General features: G+C 55.2%; 1 protein-coding gene across 3 annotated transcripts in view; it reads left to right on the forward strand.

Moving 5' to 3' along the window:
• Nucleotides 1-20,793, forward strand: part of NAT9 (N-acetyltransferase 9) — a 40,710-nt gene that overhangs the window by 18,640 nt on the left and 1,277 nt on the right. The window contains exons 3-6 of one of the 3 annotated variants that reach the window (XM_068135668.2): nt 10,837-10,977; nt 17,417-17,452; nt 19,828-19,887; nt 20,065-20,159. In XM_068135668.2, the coding sequence (XP_067991769.1) occupies nt 10,837-10,977; nt 17,417-17,452; nt 19,828-19,887; nt 20,065-20,159 (332 nt within the window). The remainder of the gene's footprint in view (nt 1-10,836; nt 10,978-17,416; nt 17,453-19,827; nt 19,888-20,064; nt 20,160-20,793) is intronic. The other 2 variants (XM_068135669.2, XM_068135670.2) reach the window with 2 other exon arrangements.

The following is a 20,793-nucleotide window of genomic DNA, read 5'->3' on the forward strand; positions in this document are numbered from 1 at the left end:
AGAAAATATAGGTTGTAGTGTGGTGCTGGGCACACACGTTAAACAAAGGTAGGCCACAACGCTTTGGGTTAGGTAGAGCTCTTTATTGCATGCTCACTCGTCAGCACTGCCGTGCTCTGGACTGCGAGCCCGCGTGTATATCCAGAGGCCACGCCTCACCTGGGGCGTGGCCGACACCCACTGGTGCTCGGAATTATGTCACTGCGCCAGCGAGTCATCGTGTCCGCCACACGCGCCCCCCCCCCCCCCCCCCCAGAATTCCTGCGCACCTGAAGGGTCAGTTTGCGGGGCAAACGGATGACCCGGGCGAAGCGCCCTCTGGCGGCTGGCGGCGGCTGGGATGCCGGGATGCCATCTGGGATGCCTCTGGCGGCATCTGGGATGGGTGCAGGGCAGGGGGGTGGCGTGCCGGCGGGGTTAGGCGGTGCCGGGGGTCCGCCCGCCGGGGGGCGGCCCCGACGCGGGAGCAGAGCCGCTGGCGGGGGGTGGTCCAAGTCGAGGTGGGCCGGCTTGAGGCGGTCCACGGAGACGCGGTCAGGAGTGCCGCCGATATCCAGGGTGAAATGCTTCGCCCCGGTCTCCAGCACGCGGAAGGGCCCGTCGTACGGGGGCCGCAGCGGTGTCCGGTGGGCGTCGTGGCGGACGAACACGTACGCCGCCATGCGAAGCTCCGGGGCGACGTGCGTTGGCGGGCAACCGTGGTGCGCTGTCGGCACCAGGGCGAACCTCCGGGCGGTCTCCTGCAGGGCGGAGCGCTGCTGCGCCGCGGACCATGGTGCCGTGGAGTCGGGGAGGAACTCGCCCGGCACCCGCAGCGGTTGTCCGAAGACCAACTCCGCCGTGGATGCGCGCAGGTCGTCCTTGGGTGCCGTCCTGAGGCCCAGCAGGACCCTGGGGAGCCTGTCGACCCATCCACCGTCGCGGAGGCTGGCCCGGAGCGCGGCCTTCATGGCGCGATGGAAGCGCTCGCACAGGCCATTGGCCTGGGGGTGGTAGGCCGTGGTGCGGTGCAGCTGGACGGCAAGCCCCCGCGCTACCGCCCCCCAGAGCTCCGAGGTTAACTGGGGGCCGCGGTCGGACGAGATGTCCGAGGGGGCGCCGAACCGGGCAACCCAAGTGGCGATGAACGCCTGTGCGACGTCAGCCGCCGTCGTTGCTGCCAAAGGCACGGCCTTCGGCCACCGGGTGGTGCGGTCCACCATGGTGAGGACGTGGGTGAAACCCCGCGAGGGGGGCAGAGGTCCCACCAGGTCCACGTGAACGTGGTCGAACCGACGTTCGGGCACCATAAACGGGGCCAGCGGGGCCTGGGTGTGGCGGTGAACCTTCGCGCGTTGGCACGCGAGGCACGTCCTGGCCCAATCGCGGACGGCCTTCCGGAGGCCATGCCAGACAAACTTGTCGGCGACCAGCTTTTGGGAGGCCTTCGTGCCCGGGTGGGACAGGCCGTGGATGGCGTCAAAAACCCGGTGCTGCCAGCCCGCGGGCACGATGGGGCGAGGCCGGCCAAGGGAGACGTCGCACAAGAGGGCCGCGCCTGCGCCGTCGAACGGTACCTCGGTGACGCGGAGGCCCGTGACGGCGGTCCGAAAAGCCTGGACAGCGGGGTCGGCGGACTGTTCCGCCGCCATCCAGGCATAGTCGATCCCGAGGTGGACTGCGTGGGCGACGGACCGGGAAAGGCAATCCGCCACTGGGTTGTCCTTCCCCGCGACGTGCCGGATTTCCGTCGTGTACTCGGACACGGCCGAGAGGTGACGCTGCTGCCGGGCCGACCACGGCTCGGCGACCTTGGCCATCGCGAAAACCAGGGGCTTGTGGTCGACGAAGGCCGCGAACGGGCGGCCCTCGAGCAGATGGCGGAAGTGCCGGACCGCCAGGTGGAGCCCGAGCAGCTCGCGGTCGAAGTTACTGTACCGCCGTTCGTGCGGGCGGAGCTTCCGGCTAAAAAACGCCAGCGGCTGCCAAGCTCCCTTCACCCATTGCACGTGCACCGCGCCCACCGCGTAGTCCGACGCGTCGGTGGTGAGGGCAATCGGTGCATCGGGCGCCGGGTGCGCGAGCATGGTGGCGTTAGCCAAGGCGAGCTTCGCGCCCGCGAACGCCGCGTCCATCGGCTCGGTCCAGGCAACGTCGCCTTTGCCCGGCTTCCCCCGGAGGGCCTCGTGCAGGGGGCGCAGAAGCTGGGCGATGCGGGGCAGGAAACGGTGATAAAAGTTCACCATGCCCAGGAACTCCTGGAGCCCTTGATCGTGCGGGGGCGCGGAAACCCCTGACCGCCTCCACCTTGGCCGGTAAGGGGATGGCCCCGTGCCTGGTGACGCGGTGCCCCAAAAAGTCGATTTCGGTGACGCCGAACCGGCACTTGGCGGGGTTGATGATCAGGCCATGTCGGCCCAGGCGTTCGAAGAGCGTGCGGAGATGGCGGAGGTGCTCCTCGCGGTACGCGCTTGCGACGAGGATATCGTCCAGGTAGATGTACACGAAGTCCAAGTCGCGCAAGACGCTGTCCATAAGCCGCTGGAACGCCTGGGCCGCATTCTTCAACCCGAAGGGCATACGCAGAAACTCGAAGAGGCCGAATGGTGTGATGACGGCCGTCTTCGGTATGTCCTCCGGCCTGACGGGGACCTGGTGGTATCCGCGGATGAGGTCCACCTTGGAGAAGAGGGACATTTTCGCCAACCGGGCGGAAAAGTCCTGGATGTGAGGGACCAGGTAGCGGTCGGGGGTGGTAGCATCGTTGAGGCGGCGGTAGTCTCCGCACGGCCGCCACCCGCCGCCGGGCTTGGGCACAATGTGCAGCGGCGATGCCCATGCGCTGTTGGAGCGCCGGACGATGCCCAGTCGCTCCAGCGTGGCGAACTCCTTCTGCGCCACGGCGAGCTTCGCCGGGTCGAGGCGGCGCACCCGGGCGTAGACCAGTGGGCCGACGTTGGGGATGTGATGCTCCACCCCATGCTTGACGGCCACCGCCGAGAAAGTGGGCCGCGTGAGGGCCGGGAAACTGGCGAGGAGGCGGGTGAACTCGTCCGCTGCCGGAAGCGTGCAGACCAACCTCGCCGGGACCGAACCGCTCAGCAAGCCGCTTGGCGAGCCGCTCGGTGAGCCGCCCAGGGAGCTGCTCAACGAACTGCTCAGCGCGCAAGCAAGCGAGCTGAAGGTTTCGGCTTGGACAAGGCGTCTGTGCCTCACGTCCACCAGCAGCCCATGCGCACAGAGGAAGTCCGCTCCGAGTAGGCCCATGGGGACACTAGCGGTAACGAACGACCACTGAAAGCGCTGCCCCCCGAACCGCAGCGAGAGACAACGCTTTCCGAACGTGCGGATGGACGTGCCTTTGGCGGCAAGCAAAGCGGGGCCCCGGCCCTCAGCTTGCTTGTCGGACGCGGAGGCAGGGAGGACGCTCACCTGCACTCCCGTGTCGCACAGGAAGCGACGACCCGAGGAGGTGTCCGTTACGAACAGCAGGCTGCCAGTATGGCCGACGCTCATGGCAGGAAGCGAGCGCCGGCCTGGCCGTTTCCCGACCTGCCAAAAGTACAAGGCGGGCGGCAGGACCTGGCCTTGTGGCCGAACCTGGTATGGAAGTGGCACCAGGTCTGGCCCGGTGGTGGTTGTCGCGCCGGTCGTGACGACGGTGGTGAGCGGGGCATGGCGGCGGCCACGCGCGGATCCGCCCAACCTGCGCCGTGTTCGGGAGGATCCGACCGCAAATGCGGATCCGCCAAACCTGCGCCGTGTTCAGGAGGATTCGAACGCAAACGTGGATCCGCCAAACCTGCGCCGTGCGCGGCGCCGGGATCCACGACGGCCATGCTATATGCCGGCTGTGCGTCGTGGGCTGCGAAAAACTTGTCCGCCTCCCTGGCCAGGGCGCGTGGTTCCGTAATGGTCGTACCGGCCAGCGCGAGCCGTACCGGTACAGGCAGCTGGCGGAGGAAGAGAGCACGGAAGAGGAAATCCGCGTGGCCGTCGCCGAGCAGGGACAGCATGTAATCCATGCGGGCAGACGGTCGTGTGTCGCCGAGTACGGGAAGGTCCAAAAGACGTTCAGCGCGATCGGCCTCTGTGAGGCCAAACGTGTCGAGGAGAAGCCGCTTGAGCGCCGCGTACTTGCTCTCGTCAGGCGGGTGCCGGAGGAAAGACACGACTCGGGCGGCCGTGCCGGATCCAAGGGCAGCGACCACGTAAAAGTACCTTGTGTCGTCCGCCGTGACGCCCCGGAGCTGGAATTGGGCCTCGGCCTGTAGAAACCCGGTGTCGGCCTGCGCTTCCCAGAACTTCGGTAGCTTGATCGCAGCAGCGTTGATGGCCATAGCGCGTTCGGGGAACAGCAACGGCTGAACCAGTCGGCGGTCACCAGTGTAGTGTGGTGCTGGGCACACACGTTAAACAAAGGTAGGCCACAACGCTTTGGGTTAGGTAGAGCTCTTTATTGCATGCTCACTCGTCAGCACTGCCGTGTTCTGGACTGTGAGCCCGCGTGTATATCCGGAGGCCACGCCTCACCTGGGGCGTGGCCGACACCCACTGGTGCTCGGAATTATGTCACTGCGCCAGCGAGTCATCCTGTCCGCCACAAGGTACCATTTATTTGGGAAGGTTTATCCTGGCATCTCCGACCGAATATGCAAGGTGTGATGAGCCATAGCCTTCAAGTAAGGAAAGGTCCTTCAATTAATTTTCCTCATATTCCTTACAAAACAGCATCTTACTATAATTCACCAATTGTCCGTTCGAAGGTACCGCAAAAACGGCTGAACCGATCGCAACGATATTTTGGGTGGGTAATCCTGGGACCCCCTGGAGTAAAATAGGCTATTGAAGGAGCTGGGCTCCAACGCGAGTTGAAAGAATTGACGCGACCAAAGATGGAAATTCGGCCGAGTAGGTTTAATAAATGTATCACACTCGGGTACTCTGAAAAGCCCGTTTATCGGGCAGCAATATATATACACATTTATGTCGGGAAGTTTGCCCGGCAAAAGCTATACCGGGCATGCCCGGGTATCAAGGGCGAGCCTTGGAAAGGCGAGTCTGGACCTGCCCGGGCGTGTTTGGCTGCGGCCTGGCAAGTCGAGGCTGGGCGTGCCCGGGCGCTCTGGACGAGCACTGGAAAGGCGATAGCGGGCATGCCCGGACGCTCTTGGCGAGCCCTGGAAAGGCGATAGCGGGCATGCCCGGACGCTCTGGGCGAGCCCTGGAAAGGCGATAGCGGGCATGCCCGGACGCTCTGGGCGAGCCCTGGAAAGGCGATAGCGGGCATGCCCGGACGCTCTGGGCGAGCCCTGGAAAGGCGAGAGCGGGCATGCCCGGGAAAGACGAGACCGGGCGTGCCCGGGAGGTTCGGGCGTGCCCGGGAACAGTGAGTCCGGGCATGCCCGGGAGAGGCGCGTCTGGCCGTGTTCTGGCCGGTGCAAGGCGATTGTGTGCATCCAGCGGTAACCGCTACACACGCCCCTCCAGAATCGACCTGCACCGGCAGGGTCAATTTAAGGGGGGGTCCGGATGACCCGGCCGAAGCGACCCCTGGAGGGTCGTGGGGAGGGGTCCGACGTGGTGGTGGGTGGTCGAGCGGGGGGAACTGTGGACGGGGGGCGGCCTCGCCACGGAGGAAGGGCCAACCGTGGTGGTCGGTCGACGTCCATGTGCGCCGGTTTGAGGCGGTCCACAGAAATCCGGTCCGGCCGGCCGCCGAAGTCGACGATGAAAGACTTGTCGCCCCGTCGCAGGACCCGGAAGGGCCCGTCGTACGGCGGCCGGAGTGGCCCCCGGTGCGCATCATGACGCACAAAGACGTACTCCGCTGTGCGAAGCGCCGGGGGGACGTAGGACTGGGGGCCACCGTGGCGGGACGTCGGCACGGGGGAAAATCGTCGGGCGGCCTCCTGGAGGTCCGAGCGCTGCCGAGCGGTGGACCAGGGACTGGTAGCGTCGGGCACGAATTCGCCCGGGACGCGGAGCGGCTGGCCGTAGACGAGCTCGGCGGCGGACGCCTGGAGGTCTTCCTTGGGGGCCGTGCGAAGGCCCAAAAGGACCCACGGCAGCCGGTCGGCCCAACCGTCGTCCTGAAGGCCGGCCATGAGTGCGGCCTTCATGGAGCGGTGAAACCGCTCGCACAACCCATTGGCTTGGGGGTGGTAGGCCGTGGTGCGGTGCAGCGTGACCCCCAACGAATGGGCGACCGCGCCCCAAAGCTCAGACATGAACTGTGGGCCGCGGTCGGACGAGATGTCCGCTGGTGCGCCGAAGCGCGCGACCCAGGTGGCGATGAACGCCTGCGCCACGTCGGCGGTGGTGGTGGAGGTGAGGGGCATGGCCTGCGGCCACCTGGTGGTCCTGTCCACCATGGTGAGCAGGTGGGTGAACCCCCGCGAGGGGGGCAGGGGACCCACCAGGTCCACGTGGACGTGGTCGAAACGCCGTTCAGGCACGGCGAAAGGTGCCAGCGGGGCCTGGGTGTGGCGGTGGACCTTGGCTCGCTGGCAGGCCGTGCAGGCGTTGGCCCAGTCGCGGATGTTTCGTCGAAGGCCGTGCCAGACGAAACGCGCCGACACCAGCTTCTGAGAAGCTTTCCGGACCGGTTGAGAAAGGCCGTGGATGGAGGCGAAGATGCGGCGCTGCCAGGAAACGGGCACGATGGGGCGAGGCTGGCCCTGGGAGACGTCGCAGAGCAGGACGGTGCCCGCGAAGGGGATGTCGGCCAGGCGGAGGCCCGTGTCCGCCGCGCGGAGTGCCTGCACCGAGGCGTCAGTGGTCTGGTCGGCCGCCATGAGCGCGAAGTCCACGCCGAGGTGGACCGCGTTCGCGCTGGCCCGCGAAAGGCAGTCGGCCACGGCGTTGTCTTTGCCGGCGACGTGCTGGATGTCCGTGGTGAACTCCGACACGGCGGAGAGGTGGCGCTGCTGGCGGGCCGACCACGGCTCCGTGACCTTAGCCATTGCGTAGACCAACGGCATGTGGTCAACGAAAGCCGTGAACGGGCGGCCCTCCAGGAGGTCTCGGAAATGGCGAACGGCCAGGAATAGCCCGAGCAGCTCGCGGTCGAACGTGCTGTAGTTTAACTCGTTTGGCCGGAGTTGCCGGCTGAAAAAAGCGAGTGGCTGCCAAACCCCGTCCACCCATTGCTCATGGACGGCGCCCACCGCATAGTTGGAGGCGTCCGTAGTGAGGGCGATGGGCGCGTTGAGCACCGGGTGAGCCAGCAGCGTTGCGTCGGCGAGGGCCCGTTTGGCGCTGGCGAAGGCCGCGTCCATGGCCGTGGACTAAACAATGTCATGCTTGGCCGGCTTGCCCCGGAGGGCCTCGTAAAGGGGCCGCATGAGCTGAGCAGCGCGGGGCACGAATCGGTGATAAAAATTCACCATGCCGAAGAACTCTTGGAGGGCCTTGATGGAACGGGGACGCGGGAACGTGGTGATGGCCTCGACCTTGGTCGGCAGCGGCACGGCCCCGGTCTTGGTGATGCGGTGGCCCAAAAAGTCAACGGTCGTCGCACCGAAGTGGCATTTGACCGGGTTGACAATTAAGCCGTGCTCGCTGAGGCGACCGAACAGTGTTCGGAGGTGGAGGAGGTGCTCGGCGCGGGACGTGCTGGCGACGAGGATGTCGTCCAGATAGACGAAAAGAAACGGCAGGTCGCGCAGCACGCCGTCCATCAAGCGCTGGAACGCCTGGGCCGCGTTCTTGAGGCCAAACGGCATCCGCAAAAATTCGAACAGGCCGAACGGCGTGATGACGGCCGTCTTCGGGACGTCGGCCGCCCGGACTGGTACCTGGTGGTAGCCCCGTATCAGGTCAATTTTCGAAAAGATGACCCGTCCCGCCAAACGGGCGGAAAAGTCCTGAATATGCGGGATCGGGTACCTGTCGGGGGTGGTAGCGTCATTGAGACGGCGGTAGTCGCCACACGGGCGCCATTCACCCCCCGGCTTTGGCACGATGTGCAGTGGCGAGGCCCACGCGCTATCGGAGCGCCGCACGATGCCGAGGTGCTCCAACGCGTCGAATTCGGCCTTCGCCACGGCGAGCTTGGCTGGGTCGAGGCGGCGGGCCCTGGCGTAGACCGGCGGGCCCGTAGTGGGTATGTGGTGCTCGATCCCGTGCCGCACCGCGACGGCCGAAAACATCGGCCGCGTGAGGGCCGGGAATTCCACGAGCAGGCGAGCGAACTCGTTCGTTGCCGGGAGGGCGCACGCCAGTTCGGTCGGCGCGGAGCTGCTCATTGTGCACGCCAGGGAGCTGAAGGTCTCGGCGTGGACAAGGCGACGTCGTTTGACGTCGACCAGCAGTCCGTGCGCGCAGAGGAAGTCGGCGCCCAGCAAAGCCACGGGGACGCTGGCGGTAACAAAAGTCCATTGAAAGCGCTGGCTGCCGAAGCAGAGGGTGACGACGCGTGGGCCGAAAGTGCGTATGGCCGAGCCATTAGCAGCGACCAAAGAGGGGCCGCAAACTGCGTCCAGCCTGTCCTGCTCGGAGGCGGGTATGACGCTCAGTTGGGCGCCGGTGTCGCACAGGAAACGCCGCCCAGACGCTTTGTCCCGAATAAACAGCAAGTTGCCCGAGTGGCCGGCGCTCATGGCTGGGAATGAACGCCGGCGCGGCCGTTTCCCGACCTGCCGAAAGTGCACGGGGGCCGGCACGTCCGAGCCTTGTGTCCGAACCTGGCGTGGTAATAACACCACGCCCGGTCAGGTGGAGGCCCCGGCCGTCGTGTCGGAAGCGGGCGGTGCGGCGTGGCGGCCGCCAGTTGCACCGGCAGTTCGGCCTCCAACCGCACAGGGCGCTCGGGCATCGTGGGCGTCGTCTCGGACGGCGGCGGGCTCCAGGTAACCGCGCCGATGTGCTGGCCCGCCGAGGAGATCTTATCGGCTTCCCTGGCGAGGGCGCGGGAATCCGTGATCAACGTGCCAGCCAGGGCGAGGCGTACCGGGTGAGGCAGCTGGCGAAGGAACAGCTCGCGGAACAGAAAATCCGGAGAGTGCTCACCGAGCAACGAGAGCATATAGTCCATGCGCTCGGACGGGCGCGTGTCGCCGAGCTCGGGCAGGTCAAGCAGGCGCCGTGCGCGTGCTGCCGGTGAGAGGGCGAAAGCGTCGAGGAGTGTCTTCAGCGCGTCGTATTTGTCAGCAGCCGGCGGGTGCTGGAGGAGGCTCAAGGCGCGGGCCGCGGTGGCGGAACCGAGCGCCGCCACAACATGGTGGAAGCGGGTGTCGTCCACGGTGATGCCTCGCAGGGCGAACTAAGAGTCCGCCTGAGCGAACCAAACAGCCGCGTGAGCCTCCCAGAAGGTAGGCAGTTTAAGCGTCACTGCCGTATCCATGTCGGTAGGTCACCAATGAAGGAGCTGGGCTCCAACGCGAGTTGAAAGAATTGACGCGACCAAAGATGGAAATTCGTCCGAGTAGGTTTAATAAATGTATCACACTCGGGTACTCTGAAAAGCCCGTTTATCGGGCAGCAATATATATACACATTTATGTCGGGAAGTTTGCCCGGCAAAAGCTATACCGGGCATGCCCGGGTATCAAGGGCGAGCCTTGGAAAGGCGAGTCTGGACCTGCCCGGGCGTGTTTGGCTGCGGCCTGGCAAGTCGAGGCTGGGCGTGCCCGGGCGCTCTGGACGAGCACTGGAAAGGCGATAGCGGGCATGCCCGGACGCTCTGGGAGAGCCCTGGAAAGGCGATAGCGGGCATGCCCGGACGCTCTGGGCGAGCCCTGGAAAGGCGATAGCGGGCATGCCCGGACGCTCTGGGCGAGCCCTGGAAAGGCGATAGCGGGCATGCCCGGACGCTCTGGGCGAGCCCTGGAAAGGCGAGAGCGGGCATGCCCGGGAGAGGCGCGTCTGGCCGTGTTCTGGCCGGTGCAAGGCGATTGTGTGCATCCAGCGGTAACCGCTACACTATATTGCTTTTCCAATTTTCCAGTTTTTCCAAACACGATGGAATAATATTTACCAATATGAAGTGATGTGGCTTTTATTGAAATTCTACAAATACGGTTTAGATTTTGATGAGAATTATGAACCTGCAGCAAATGCAGAAGTGGAACCGTCACCCAACCGTACGGAACTTCACATCAGGATTTAAATATTTGTTTATGTCACGGATGTTGTTAAAAAATTTATTTTTTTATATTAATGCTATTTAATTTGTGATTGGAGTTATGCTGTTTGGAATGAAAAAAGAGATATCGAGTTCATGTGAATGACGGAATGCCATGATGGTTTCTACTTTCTAAACGTGAAATTTGCGGATCGCCAAATGCAGATTCGCCATTGACTGGGTATGGAACAAACGTACCCGTTTTTCATGGAAGTCCTTCACGAACTTGCTGTCCATGTCTGACGTGCGACTGAAGGTGCTACAGGAATGTGGAATTTATTGGTTTCATGTTTTAGCATTTGCCGTTTCTGCATTGTCTGTTTGCTTCTGGCCTCCAACCCGTGCCTAGCACGGGTACCTCACTAGTCTATATAATATACTTTCTAATGGAGGAAAAGTATGTTTCATCTACTCCTCCAAGAGGATTTTACCAAGGAAGTTGAAACTTTCGGGGATTAACGAGGGCACCCTGAAGTTGGGCCTGTGCAAGTTTTGTTTGATTCAATCCACCCTTCCCCTCCACCCCCCACCCCTCACTCCAGCCACTCCTACTTCTAGTAAACTTAATTGACATTTATTTTTGAAAGAAAAAACTTGTATAAGATTGAGTTTCCGGAAATGATGTTAAGCTTAAGTGGATCAGCATTGGTTTTCCTTCCGACGGAGGGGGGTTGTTGTGGAATCACAGCAGCTGATATACTGAACATATGATGCCATCAATGTCCTTGCAGAATGCACATTTATCATCTTGAAGAAGGAATTGTGGGACAAAGGACAATGCACAGAAGAGGAATGCATGATCGGAGATGTTAATGTCTTCCTCATGGATCTGGATGACCCTAGTCTGGCTGAGATTGTGGTCATGATTGCAGGTTATTATGAATGGACATGCTAGTAGAATAACCATATTTATTGCACGATAAGGCATGCTGTCATTATACGCTTTTTTAAAGTTCCATAGTGTAATTATCCATAAGCTTGATAAATGCTCCAACCGAAAAACAAAGTTAACGAGAACGGCACTCGGTAGAGAGCAAACCTCCACCAGGCTGAACAGAATATGTTTTGTATTCTACTGATAGGCCAGATCTGGATTCGGACCTGAACCAAAATTGAATCGGCTTACTTTTGTCACGTAACCAACTCATCCACCTCGTTTTGTCATAAATCGTCCATAACGTTTTGAAATATCATTCCATATACCTTTTTTGGTGCCATCTCTCAATGGCGAAGAATCACTTAAATAATAGCCTGGTGTTGGCTTAACGTTTAGGGGTGCTGGCTTGGGATCCAAGGATCCCATAGTTGAATTAACGCCAGGGGGATTGACTCAGCGGGTCATCCTTCCAAGGTCGGCAAATTGAGTACCAGCTCACTGGTAATTGATTAGGGCACTTGTTACGGAGTCCTCTACAATCTCCTGGTCTCGGTAACCTCCGAACCCCGAGAGGAGCCCCGGCAGAAAAATGTTACCCTGTGTTGAAAATCAATAGTGAAACCACACCAATGATTACAAATGAACAAACTTGAATTAGAAATCACACGGAGGTATCACGGTACAACAAATGGCAATTAAGAGTGCACTCCATATATATATATCTTATAAAGTCAGGTAACTCACTGCGCTGCCAGCGAGTGAAAGGACACTCCTCAATGTCTCTATAACTTTTTCAAAGGCGAATGTTATTCGCTCCAGCGGTCGGTAGAACGCAATCCGGTCGAAGCCCGAATCTCGCTCTCCAGTCAATATTCGAAGCGCGTACAGTGGGCGATGGAACTCGCCCCGCCAAACTGTACAACAGCGTCCTCCAGAGGCGCACCTTCACCGCTCACTCAGCAAACCGCAATGTAATTGGAGACGCAGCGGTCGCACACACATCCCCGACAGACGGTAGGATGTTGGGGTGAAGATGACACGAACCAAAACCTTCATAGGTGTCCGAAGCACGGGGTTCAAAATGGCCGACGGCTCCTGCTTGAGCCGATGCGAGGAGGCGAAGATTTGTCGGAATCACAGCGCCCAAATCTGACTACGCAGATTTCTCCCCTCCAGCGATAATTCCTATCGCTGGATGTCCTTTCAAGGAACTCAAACTTCCCTCGCGACTGTCGGTAGACCTTGCTCGTTACGGAGCGCTGACGTCACGCGTCTTCTCCGACTTTGCTCGCGCCGCTTCTTCCTCTTCACCTATTTCGGTTCGGTTTCCTGTATCATTTAAAGTTAGCCTTTTTAACTTTAGATAACCGTTCCTGAATAATAAACCTTTTGAAGATAATAATAGTACATAAGATCAGAACTACCTCAAGTGGGTGAAAACCACAATAACGGAAGTTACAAATCCATAACACACTGCATCAGCGGCACAAAATGTGCTTCCAGAAAAATGATGCAAACCAGCAGCCACAGGATGCATACAACTTAAATAATTCTCGCATCCAGATTTGGTTCTTCAACAAAATCGAATCGATTCATCCTTGTCAAACACCCAACCTGTCCAAGTTTCGTCTGAATCCGTCCATAACTTTTTGAGATATCGTGCTATACATCGGTTTTGGCCCCATCTCCCAATGGTGAAGAATCACTTGAAATATTCTACTTGTCGGCACCAAAATTGAATCGATTCTTCCTTGTCACACACACAACCTGTCCACCTAGTTTCGTCCAAATCCATCCATAACTTTTTGAGATATCCTGCTATATGTTGGTTTTAGCCATATCTCTCATTGGTAAAGAATCACTTTAAAAAATTAAATAATCCTCATATCCAAATCCATATTCAGATCTTCACCAAAACCGAATCGATTAATCCTTGTCACACACTACCGGTCCACCAAGTTTCGTCCAAATCTGTCCACACCTTTTTGAGATATCCTGCTATGTATCGTTTTTGGCCCTATCTCCCAATGGTGAAGAATCGTTTAAAAAGTTATACTAGCCGGATCCGAATCCGGATCTTCACCAAAATCTAATCATTTCGGCCTTGTCACATACACTACCTCTCTGCCGAATTTCGTCCGAATCCGTCCACAACTTTTTGAGATATCCTGTTCACAGACAGACAGACAGGGGTGAAAACATAACCTCCATCCACCTTTGGCTTATAAATGTCCAAACTTAAATGTCCAAACATCCACCATAAAAACTTAAATGTCCAAAAATTAGGACAAACCTAAATACCTGTTTTGCCTGTTCTTCAGCCCAAAGACTAAAGTACAGTCGTACAAAGTTTGTCAACCTAATAAGCATGGCACTTGGCCTTCTGAAGCCAAACTGCATGGTGATACAAAGTTGTTGCTGTTTCTGCCTTGATGGCTCCAACAGCAGGACAAAACAATACTTCATGTGAAAACCCTTCAAAAGATAAAGGACACCATCAATGCAATGATGCTTAAACCATAATAACCTATCCTAGCGTAAATATAAAGAAACTAACATAGAAATAGAAAAATAAATAAAGAGCAGAATAAATGCAAGGAAGGCCGGCAAAGAAAACTGCAGTTTATTTGCCTGTCAAGTAATAACATATCTGAAAATATATGAATGAATGATCGTTTTAAGGCCATTTTCCCCTCTAGAGCGGGGGTTAGCCTTGCGGGCCCCATGACAATCATGCTTCCCTGTTTGAGGCAATGTTTTTATGGCCGGATGCCCTTCCTGACGCCAACCCTTGGTCGCCTCTTACGATGCGCAGGGATACGGTGTACCTATTCTAAATCGGGGTAAACACCGTGATCATTCATCCCAGCAAGCTGGTACTCAATTCGCCGACCATCGCAAGGATGACAGGCTGAGTCAACCCCCCCTGGTGTTAATTCAGCAATCGACCGGGATTCGAACCCAGGATCCCAAGCCGGCACCCTAACCGCTAAGCCAAGACCAGGGATAATAACATATCTGAAAATACTGCAGTGAATAGGGAATATGTTGTCTTCTTCGTTCAAATGTAACACAAGCCTGCAGGGTAGCATCAGTGGTTGAGGGTATAGCTGTGCCACTGATGTAGAAGGTCAGGGCAGGAATTTGTAATTTATTCAGAGAGTCAGTGATACCTTGACCACTCTTCGTGACACTGTGGGATCTTCAACATCCACTAAATCCACTAATTTATGCCAGCAGATGGGACACTCATTTAATGACGATCCAAGGGACAGCACACACATTAATGAATCCCCCTACCTCTGAAACACCGGGACGACAGTTTATAGCTGGCCCGGGATTCAAACCCAGGTTATACAGATTAGAGGCGAGTGTTCGTGCCTCTAGGCCTGGGGTTCTTAACCTGGGGTATCCATTCCCCGTGGGGGTATGGGGACCAAAATCTGGGGGTATGGGACTTGTAATAAATAATAATAATAAATTGTAATAAATTCAATGAAATATCAACTTTAAATATATAATAAATATGTATCTCTGTGAAACAGGTTTCTCTGCATTATTGAACCTGAAATCAAAGTGGAGAAATCGACTTGATGTGTCCGATGATATGCGAGTGGCGTTGTCACGAACTGTGCCCCGATTCCATATTCTGCACGAAAACAGCAGCAACAATCTCACTAGATTAGTAAAACGGCTTGCATAAAACTTGCATGTTTTAGTTTAGTTTAGTTTGTTTTGTTTCTTTGTCAACAAGCAAAGAAATAGAGGGATAAAATTCTAATGATTTTCTTTCCTGTTCTGTTCCTAATTATCCATATGTAAAACGAAGCTATTGAGATATTTTCAAGTCACACTGGAACCTAATGATGAATTCCATGAAAATCGTCACCCACGTGTGATTCCGTCACATTACCTGGTCTGCCCCACTGAGTAGTACTCGTCTGTAGCCATGTGACAATTCTGGTTCAATACATATAATTGAATTCTCTCTGCTCTTCTTAGCATTCAAGATAATTACCTTAAATGTTCAAAATTAGAGTGCACATGGTGATTCCGTCACGATGGAATTCATGTAATGAGACTGGTAATCAGGCGCGGATCCACGAACTTGGCCCATTTTCTAGGTAATAAGTTAACAATTTTCATCCAAAAAAATAGGCAATTAAAGTAAAAACATCCCTCAGAATGCACCACAGAGCACCTAGAAATCAAAAAATTCTAGGGGGATATGCCCCCAGTCCCCCCTAGCTATGCGAACCTTTGGTGCACCTTGGTCAGTCAACAGTCTGGCGAAGGGGGTATGGGGACATCGTGGGCAATCCTGTTGGGGGTCTTGACAGGGAAAAAGGTTAAGAACTCCTGCTCTAGGCCATCCTATCAGCCACAGGAATATGTCCAATGAGAGGGTAAACTTTAATTTTTTTAAATTTACTATCTTCAGGATGGTGGTCGACAGGATGTCTCCACAGGATGTACTGACAGTGGCGATTTGCATATTGTACCTAACTGCGTTTAATCCTTTCAGTCTTTCATGTTTACCACAATCGTGGTGATTACATGGCAGGTGACACAAGCTGATTAACATCGTGGCAATGGCCGTAATGGGACACAATTGTTGGCTCCACAACAGTGTGTGTGTGTGTGTGTGTGAGAGAGAGTGAGAGTGAGAGCGAGAGCGAGAGCGAGAGCGAGAGCGAGAGCGAGAGCGAGAGCGAGAGAGAGTTAGGTATAACCATTACATTTACTGGAATTATTTTAATTAAAGAATACATTACACTTGTTTAAAATGGTTGGTGTCAGGAAGGGCATCCGGCCATAAAACATTGCCTCAAAAAGGGAACCATGACAATTACAACTACATATGGCAGGGTACCGTCCGAAGTACCCCGTGGGGGACCTCACTCCCTCTTGTCAAAACTCAAGGTGGGGAACCCGATCGAAGCAAGGGTGGAAATCACTCCATTTATGACGACGAAACGTCTGATGCCCCCACGTGGAGATCGGTTTCTGAGGTTTGGGACATGGAATGCAGGGACAATGACAGGGAGATCACGAGAAGTGGTGGAATTATTGGTCAGAAGAAGAGTGGACCTATGTTGTGTGCAGGAGACGAGATGGAAGGTAAGTGGTGTGAGAATGGTGAAGGGTAGGCAGGGACAGAAATACAAGTTTGTGTGGCAAGGGTGCCCGGAGGGCGTGAATGGTGTTGGTGTCCTGTTTTCTGAGGAGTTTGTAGACAGTGTGGTGAGTGTGACGAGAGTGAGTGATAGGTTGATGATGGTGAAAATAAGGATTGGAAAGCTCTTGGTGAACGTCATCTCGGGATATGCTGATGAAGGTGGGGTGGGATGATGAAGTTGGAAAGAGGATTGAGAAGAGGAAGAAGTTCAAGGAGTGGCGGAAGCCGAAAGGTACAGGGGCAGAAAAGGCAGAGCATGAAAGTTATAAGGCAGCCAAGAAGGCTGCAAAGAAAGAGGTAGCAAAAGCGCAGGAGGCATGTAGGAAAATGTTCGGAGAACGCTTGGATTCGGAAGAGGGTCAGAGAGCGGTATTCAGGATTGTAAAGCAGATAGCGAAAGAGAGGTGTGATGTGATGGGGGTGAGGTGCTTGAAGGATGAAGTGGGACAAATCGTTGTGGACCCAGATGAAATGAAAGGAATATGGAAGAGATATATGGAAATGCTGTTGAATACAGAGAATGAATGGGATGGCAACATGGAGAGTAACCCAGTTGTTTTAGGACCGGCAGAGAAGATAACTGAGAAGGAAGTTGAGGAAGCGATAAAAGCAATACAAACAACAACAGGCATTTTAAGGCCATTATCCCTGCTAGAGCAGGGGTTAGCCTTGCGGGCCCCATGACAATCTTCTCCATTTTGCCCTATTTTCTGCATCTCCCCTTGCCCGCATTTCTTCTTCCATCACCTTTAGCCAAGTCTTTCTCGGTCTTCCCCGTCCTCTACTTCCTTCTACATTCATTTCAATCATTCTTCTCAACCAGTCACTTTCATCCTTCTTCAACACTTGACCAAACCATCTCAACCTGTTCCTCTTCACAGCATCAATCACAGGCTCTATTCCCATCATCCTTCGCAATTCATCATTTGTCTTCCTCTCTCTCAACGATACTCCGCACATCCACCGAACCATTCGCATTTCCACCATTTACGATAAAATGATGAGAAGATAAATAAGAAGCGATAAAAGAAACAAGATAAAAAATAAGAAGCGATAAAAGCTACTTCTGCTACTTCTTTTGTACCTTCTCCTCCTTGTACACCCCAATTCCACTTTTATGAAATACCAACTTCTGTCCTGGAAGTCCTTGGTGTCCTTGTGTTATATACTTCTCCCCCCCCCCCCCCCCCCCAAGCCCTCTCCCTGCTCTCAAATGTTGTGTTTGTGTGCTTCCCCTTCTCTCCCCATCTTGGAGGACGTCACGCCGGTACTGGAGGACGTTACAGGATCGGTGAGTCTCCAAAATCCGCTTCGTGCTGTTGCGAATATGCAGGACTATGTCCGATTGTTGTGCTGCTCTCCGACCATGAGAACTGCAACGTCATTGTTGACTGGCCATCCCCTTCCCTCCCCCTTCCCCCCTCCCCTTCTCCCCTCCCCCTCCATTTTCCCCCTCCCCCTCCCTTTTCCCCCTCCCCCTCCCTTTTCCCCCTCCCCCTCCCTTTTCCTCTCCCCCCTCCCCCTCCCTTTTCCCCTCCCCCCTCCCCCTCCCTTTTCCCCTCCCCCCTCCCTTTCCCCCTCCCCCCCCCTTTCCCCCTCCCCCCTCCCTTTCCCCCTCCCCCCCCTTTCCCCCTCCCCCCTCCCTCCTCCCTTTCCCCTCCCCCCCCCCTTTCCCCCTCCCCCCCTCCCTTTCCCCCTCCCCCCTCCCTTTCCCCCTCCCCCTCCCCTCCCCCTTCCCCCTCCACCCTACCCCTCCCCTTCTCCCCTCCCTTTTCCCCCTCCCCTCCCCCCCTTCTCCCCTCCCCCCCTCTTCTCCCCCCCCCCCCCATTCCCCTCCCCCCTCCACTCCCCCTCCCATCCCTCACCCTCCCCACCCCCCCTCTTCCCCCCTCCCCTCCCCCCCTGGGGAAAAGCGGGACGGCCGACGGGAGTTGTGGGAGATATGTTGAAGGCATCGGGAAGTTGGGGTGTGAAGAGAATGACAGAGATCTGTAATCTGGTCGTGAAAGAAGGCTGCATTCCAGTGGATTGGGAACTGAGTACCCTCGTCCCTCTATACAAGGGGAAAGGTGATCCTCTGGACTGTGGCTCGTTTCGAGCGATAAAGTTATTGGAGTATGGAATGAAGGTATTGGAAAGGGTGTTGGAGAGGAGGATAAGGAAGAAAGTGAAGATCGACGAAATGCAGTTTGGATTTATGCCAGGAAGAGGAACGACAGACGTGCTTTTTATTGTAAGGCAGTTGCAGGAGAAGTACATGGAGAAGAGGAAGAAGTTGTTTCTTGGGTTTGTTGATCTGGAGAAAGCATTTGATAGGGTTCCACGCAAAGTAGTGACATGGGCATCTGAGGAAGGTAGGAGTGGAGGAATGGTTGAACAGAGTCGTGATGGCAATGTACGAGAGAGCGTGCACAGCTGTAAGGACGAAGGACGGGAACAGTGGTGGGTTTGAGGTGAAGGTGGGAGTGCATCCGGGGTCAGTACTAAGTCCACTACTATTTGTAGCTGTGATGGAGGTGCTGGCTCGGAATGTAAAGGAGGGTTTACCGTGGGAGTTGTTGTATGCAGATGATCTGGTGTTGATTGTGGAAAGTATGGATGGACTGAAGGAGAAGATGAACAAGTGGAAGGAATGTATGGAGACAAAAGGTCTGAAGGTGAATATTGGAAAAACGAAGGTGATGGCAAGTGGTAAAGCATGTGGTGAGGTGGAAAGAACTGGGAAGTGGCCGTGTGCTGTGTGCAGGAAGGGTGTGGGAGTGAACTCCATTCAATGTACAATGTGCGCTGAGTGGGTTCATCAAAAATGTCGTGGTCTGAGAGGGTCATTAACCATTGTGGCAGCTACATTCAAGTGTAAGGTGTGCACAGAGGGAGCTGCAGATGGAGGAAATGTTGAGTTGGATCTTGGAGACGGCATGAAGCTGGAAGGTGTGAAAACATTTTCCTACCGAGGAGACATGTTGAATGGAGAAGGTGGATCAGACTCGGCAACGGTTGCTAGAGTGAGATGTGCATGGAAGAAGTTTCGGAAACTGAGTTGTGTGCTGCCGAGGAGGGGAGTGTCATTAAAGCTGAAGGCAAAGGTGTATGCTGCATGTGTGAGAAGTGTTATGATTTATGGGAGCGAGACATGTTTAATGAACGTAGAGAGCAGCAACGAAGGCTGGAAAGGGTGGAAATGCGAATGGTTCGGTGCATGTGTGGAGTATCGTTGAGAGAGAGGAAGACAAATGATGAAATGCGAAAGATGATGGGAATAGAGCCTGTGATTGATGCTGTGAAGAGAAACAGGTTGAGATGGTTTGGTCATGTGTTGAGGAAGGATGGAAGTGACTGGTTGAGAAGAATGATGGAAATGAATGTAGAAGGAAGTAGAGGACGGGGAAGACCGAGAAAGACTTGGCTGAAGGTAGTGGAAGAAGAAATGCGGGCAAGGGGGTTAACAAGGGGAGATGCAGAAATAGGGCAAAATGGAGAAGATTGTCCTGGGGCCCGCAAGGCTAACCCCCGCTCTGGCAGGGAAAATGGCCTTAAAATGCCTGTTGTTGTTGTTGTTGTATTGCACTTGTTTTGCAAAAATAATTAGGTAGGAGTGTGTATATCCAACATTATACAATTTTCAGCATTTACCTCGGTTCTAAGTTGAGCACTTTGACATTTCAGAGGCAGGAAGCAGAGGTAGAGGTTTTGGGAAGGAGGCCGCTGCAATTATGATGCAATTCGGTGAGTTAATTACTCCACCCTGCACCTGCTTTTTTAATTCACACCTTTCATTGTAGATACTGTAACCCAAACGCTGCACATTTGTCCCGACACCAAATGCAAATTAAAACGACAGTGATACATTACACAAACTTCAAAAGGAGTTCAGCATTTCTCACAACAATCGCTTTTTGGCAGGAATGCAGACTCTTGGCATCAAGACCTTCCAGGCAAAAATTGATGTTGGAAACCACCCCAGCTTGTCTATGTTCAGGAAGTTTGCTTTTGAGGAGGTAAACTGTCCATACACAATCTTATATATACAGTATTGCGAACTGTTGTGTTTGTCTGGCTCCCATTTATGGTGGCCGCTTCCCGCACTGCGTTTGAAAAGCTGCTTATTGGTTATTTTGCATTTTCATTTCACTTTTCTTGATGTAATATACAGTAGTCACTCACTTTATTGTCCCTTCCATGAATCTTCAAAATCAGCATAAGCAGCTGAATTTAAGTAGATTTAATGCAGAGCTTCATGGAGTAACACACAATTTCAAATAGTTATATTTCACCCTCTTGAGACAAATTGGACCTCTGCCGCTTGATGTTGCACCACCATTTTGCGGTGGGCGGTACAAGTAGCTCGGAGCTTTGGCCCCGAGTGAAACCACAACTACAGGACAATTAATATATTTAAAGTCCATTAAATAATTTAAATTGATAGATTAACAAAAACTTTTCCTGGCACTGGGGACGGGTACTTTTGCTCGTGGGGTACATGATACCCTACATTAAAGGATCCTTGTGAGACCATCTCTGATAAATAGTTCAGAAATGATCGTTTTATGGAAATTACCTTTCTGCTCAATGTGTTGGGGGCACCGCATTCAATTTGCAAAGGATCATCAGCGAGTGTGTGACCCGACATGG

This window comes from Myxine glutinosa, chromosome 5 (assembly GCF_964187855.1).
Source record: "Myxine glutinosa chromosome 5, kmMyxGlut1.1, whole genome shotgun sequence".
NCBI classification, from domain to species: domain Eukaryota; kingdom Metazoa; phylum Chordata; class Myxini; order Myxiniformes; family Myxinidae; genus Myxine; species Myxine glutinosa.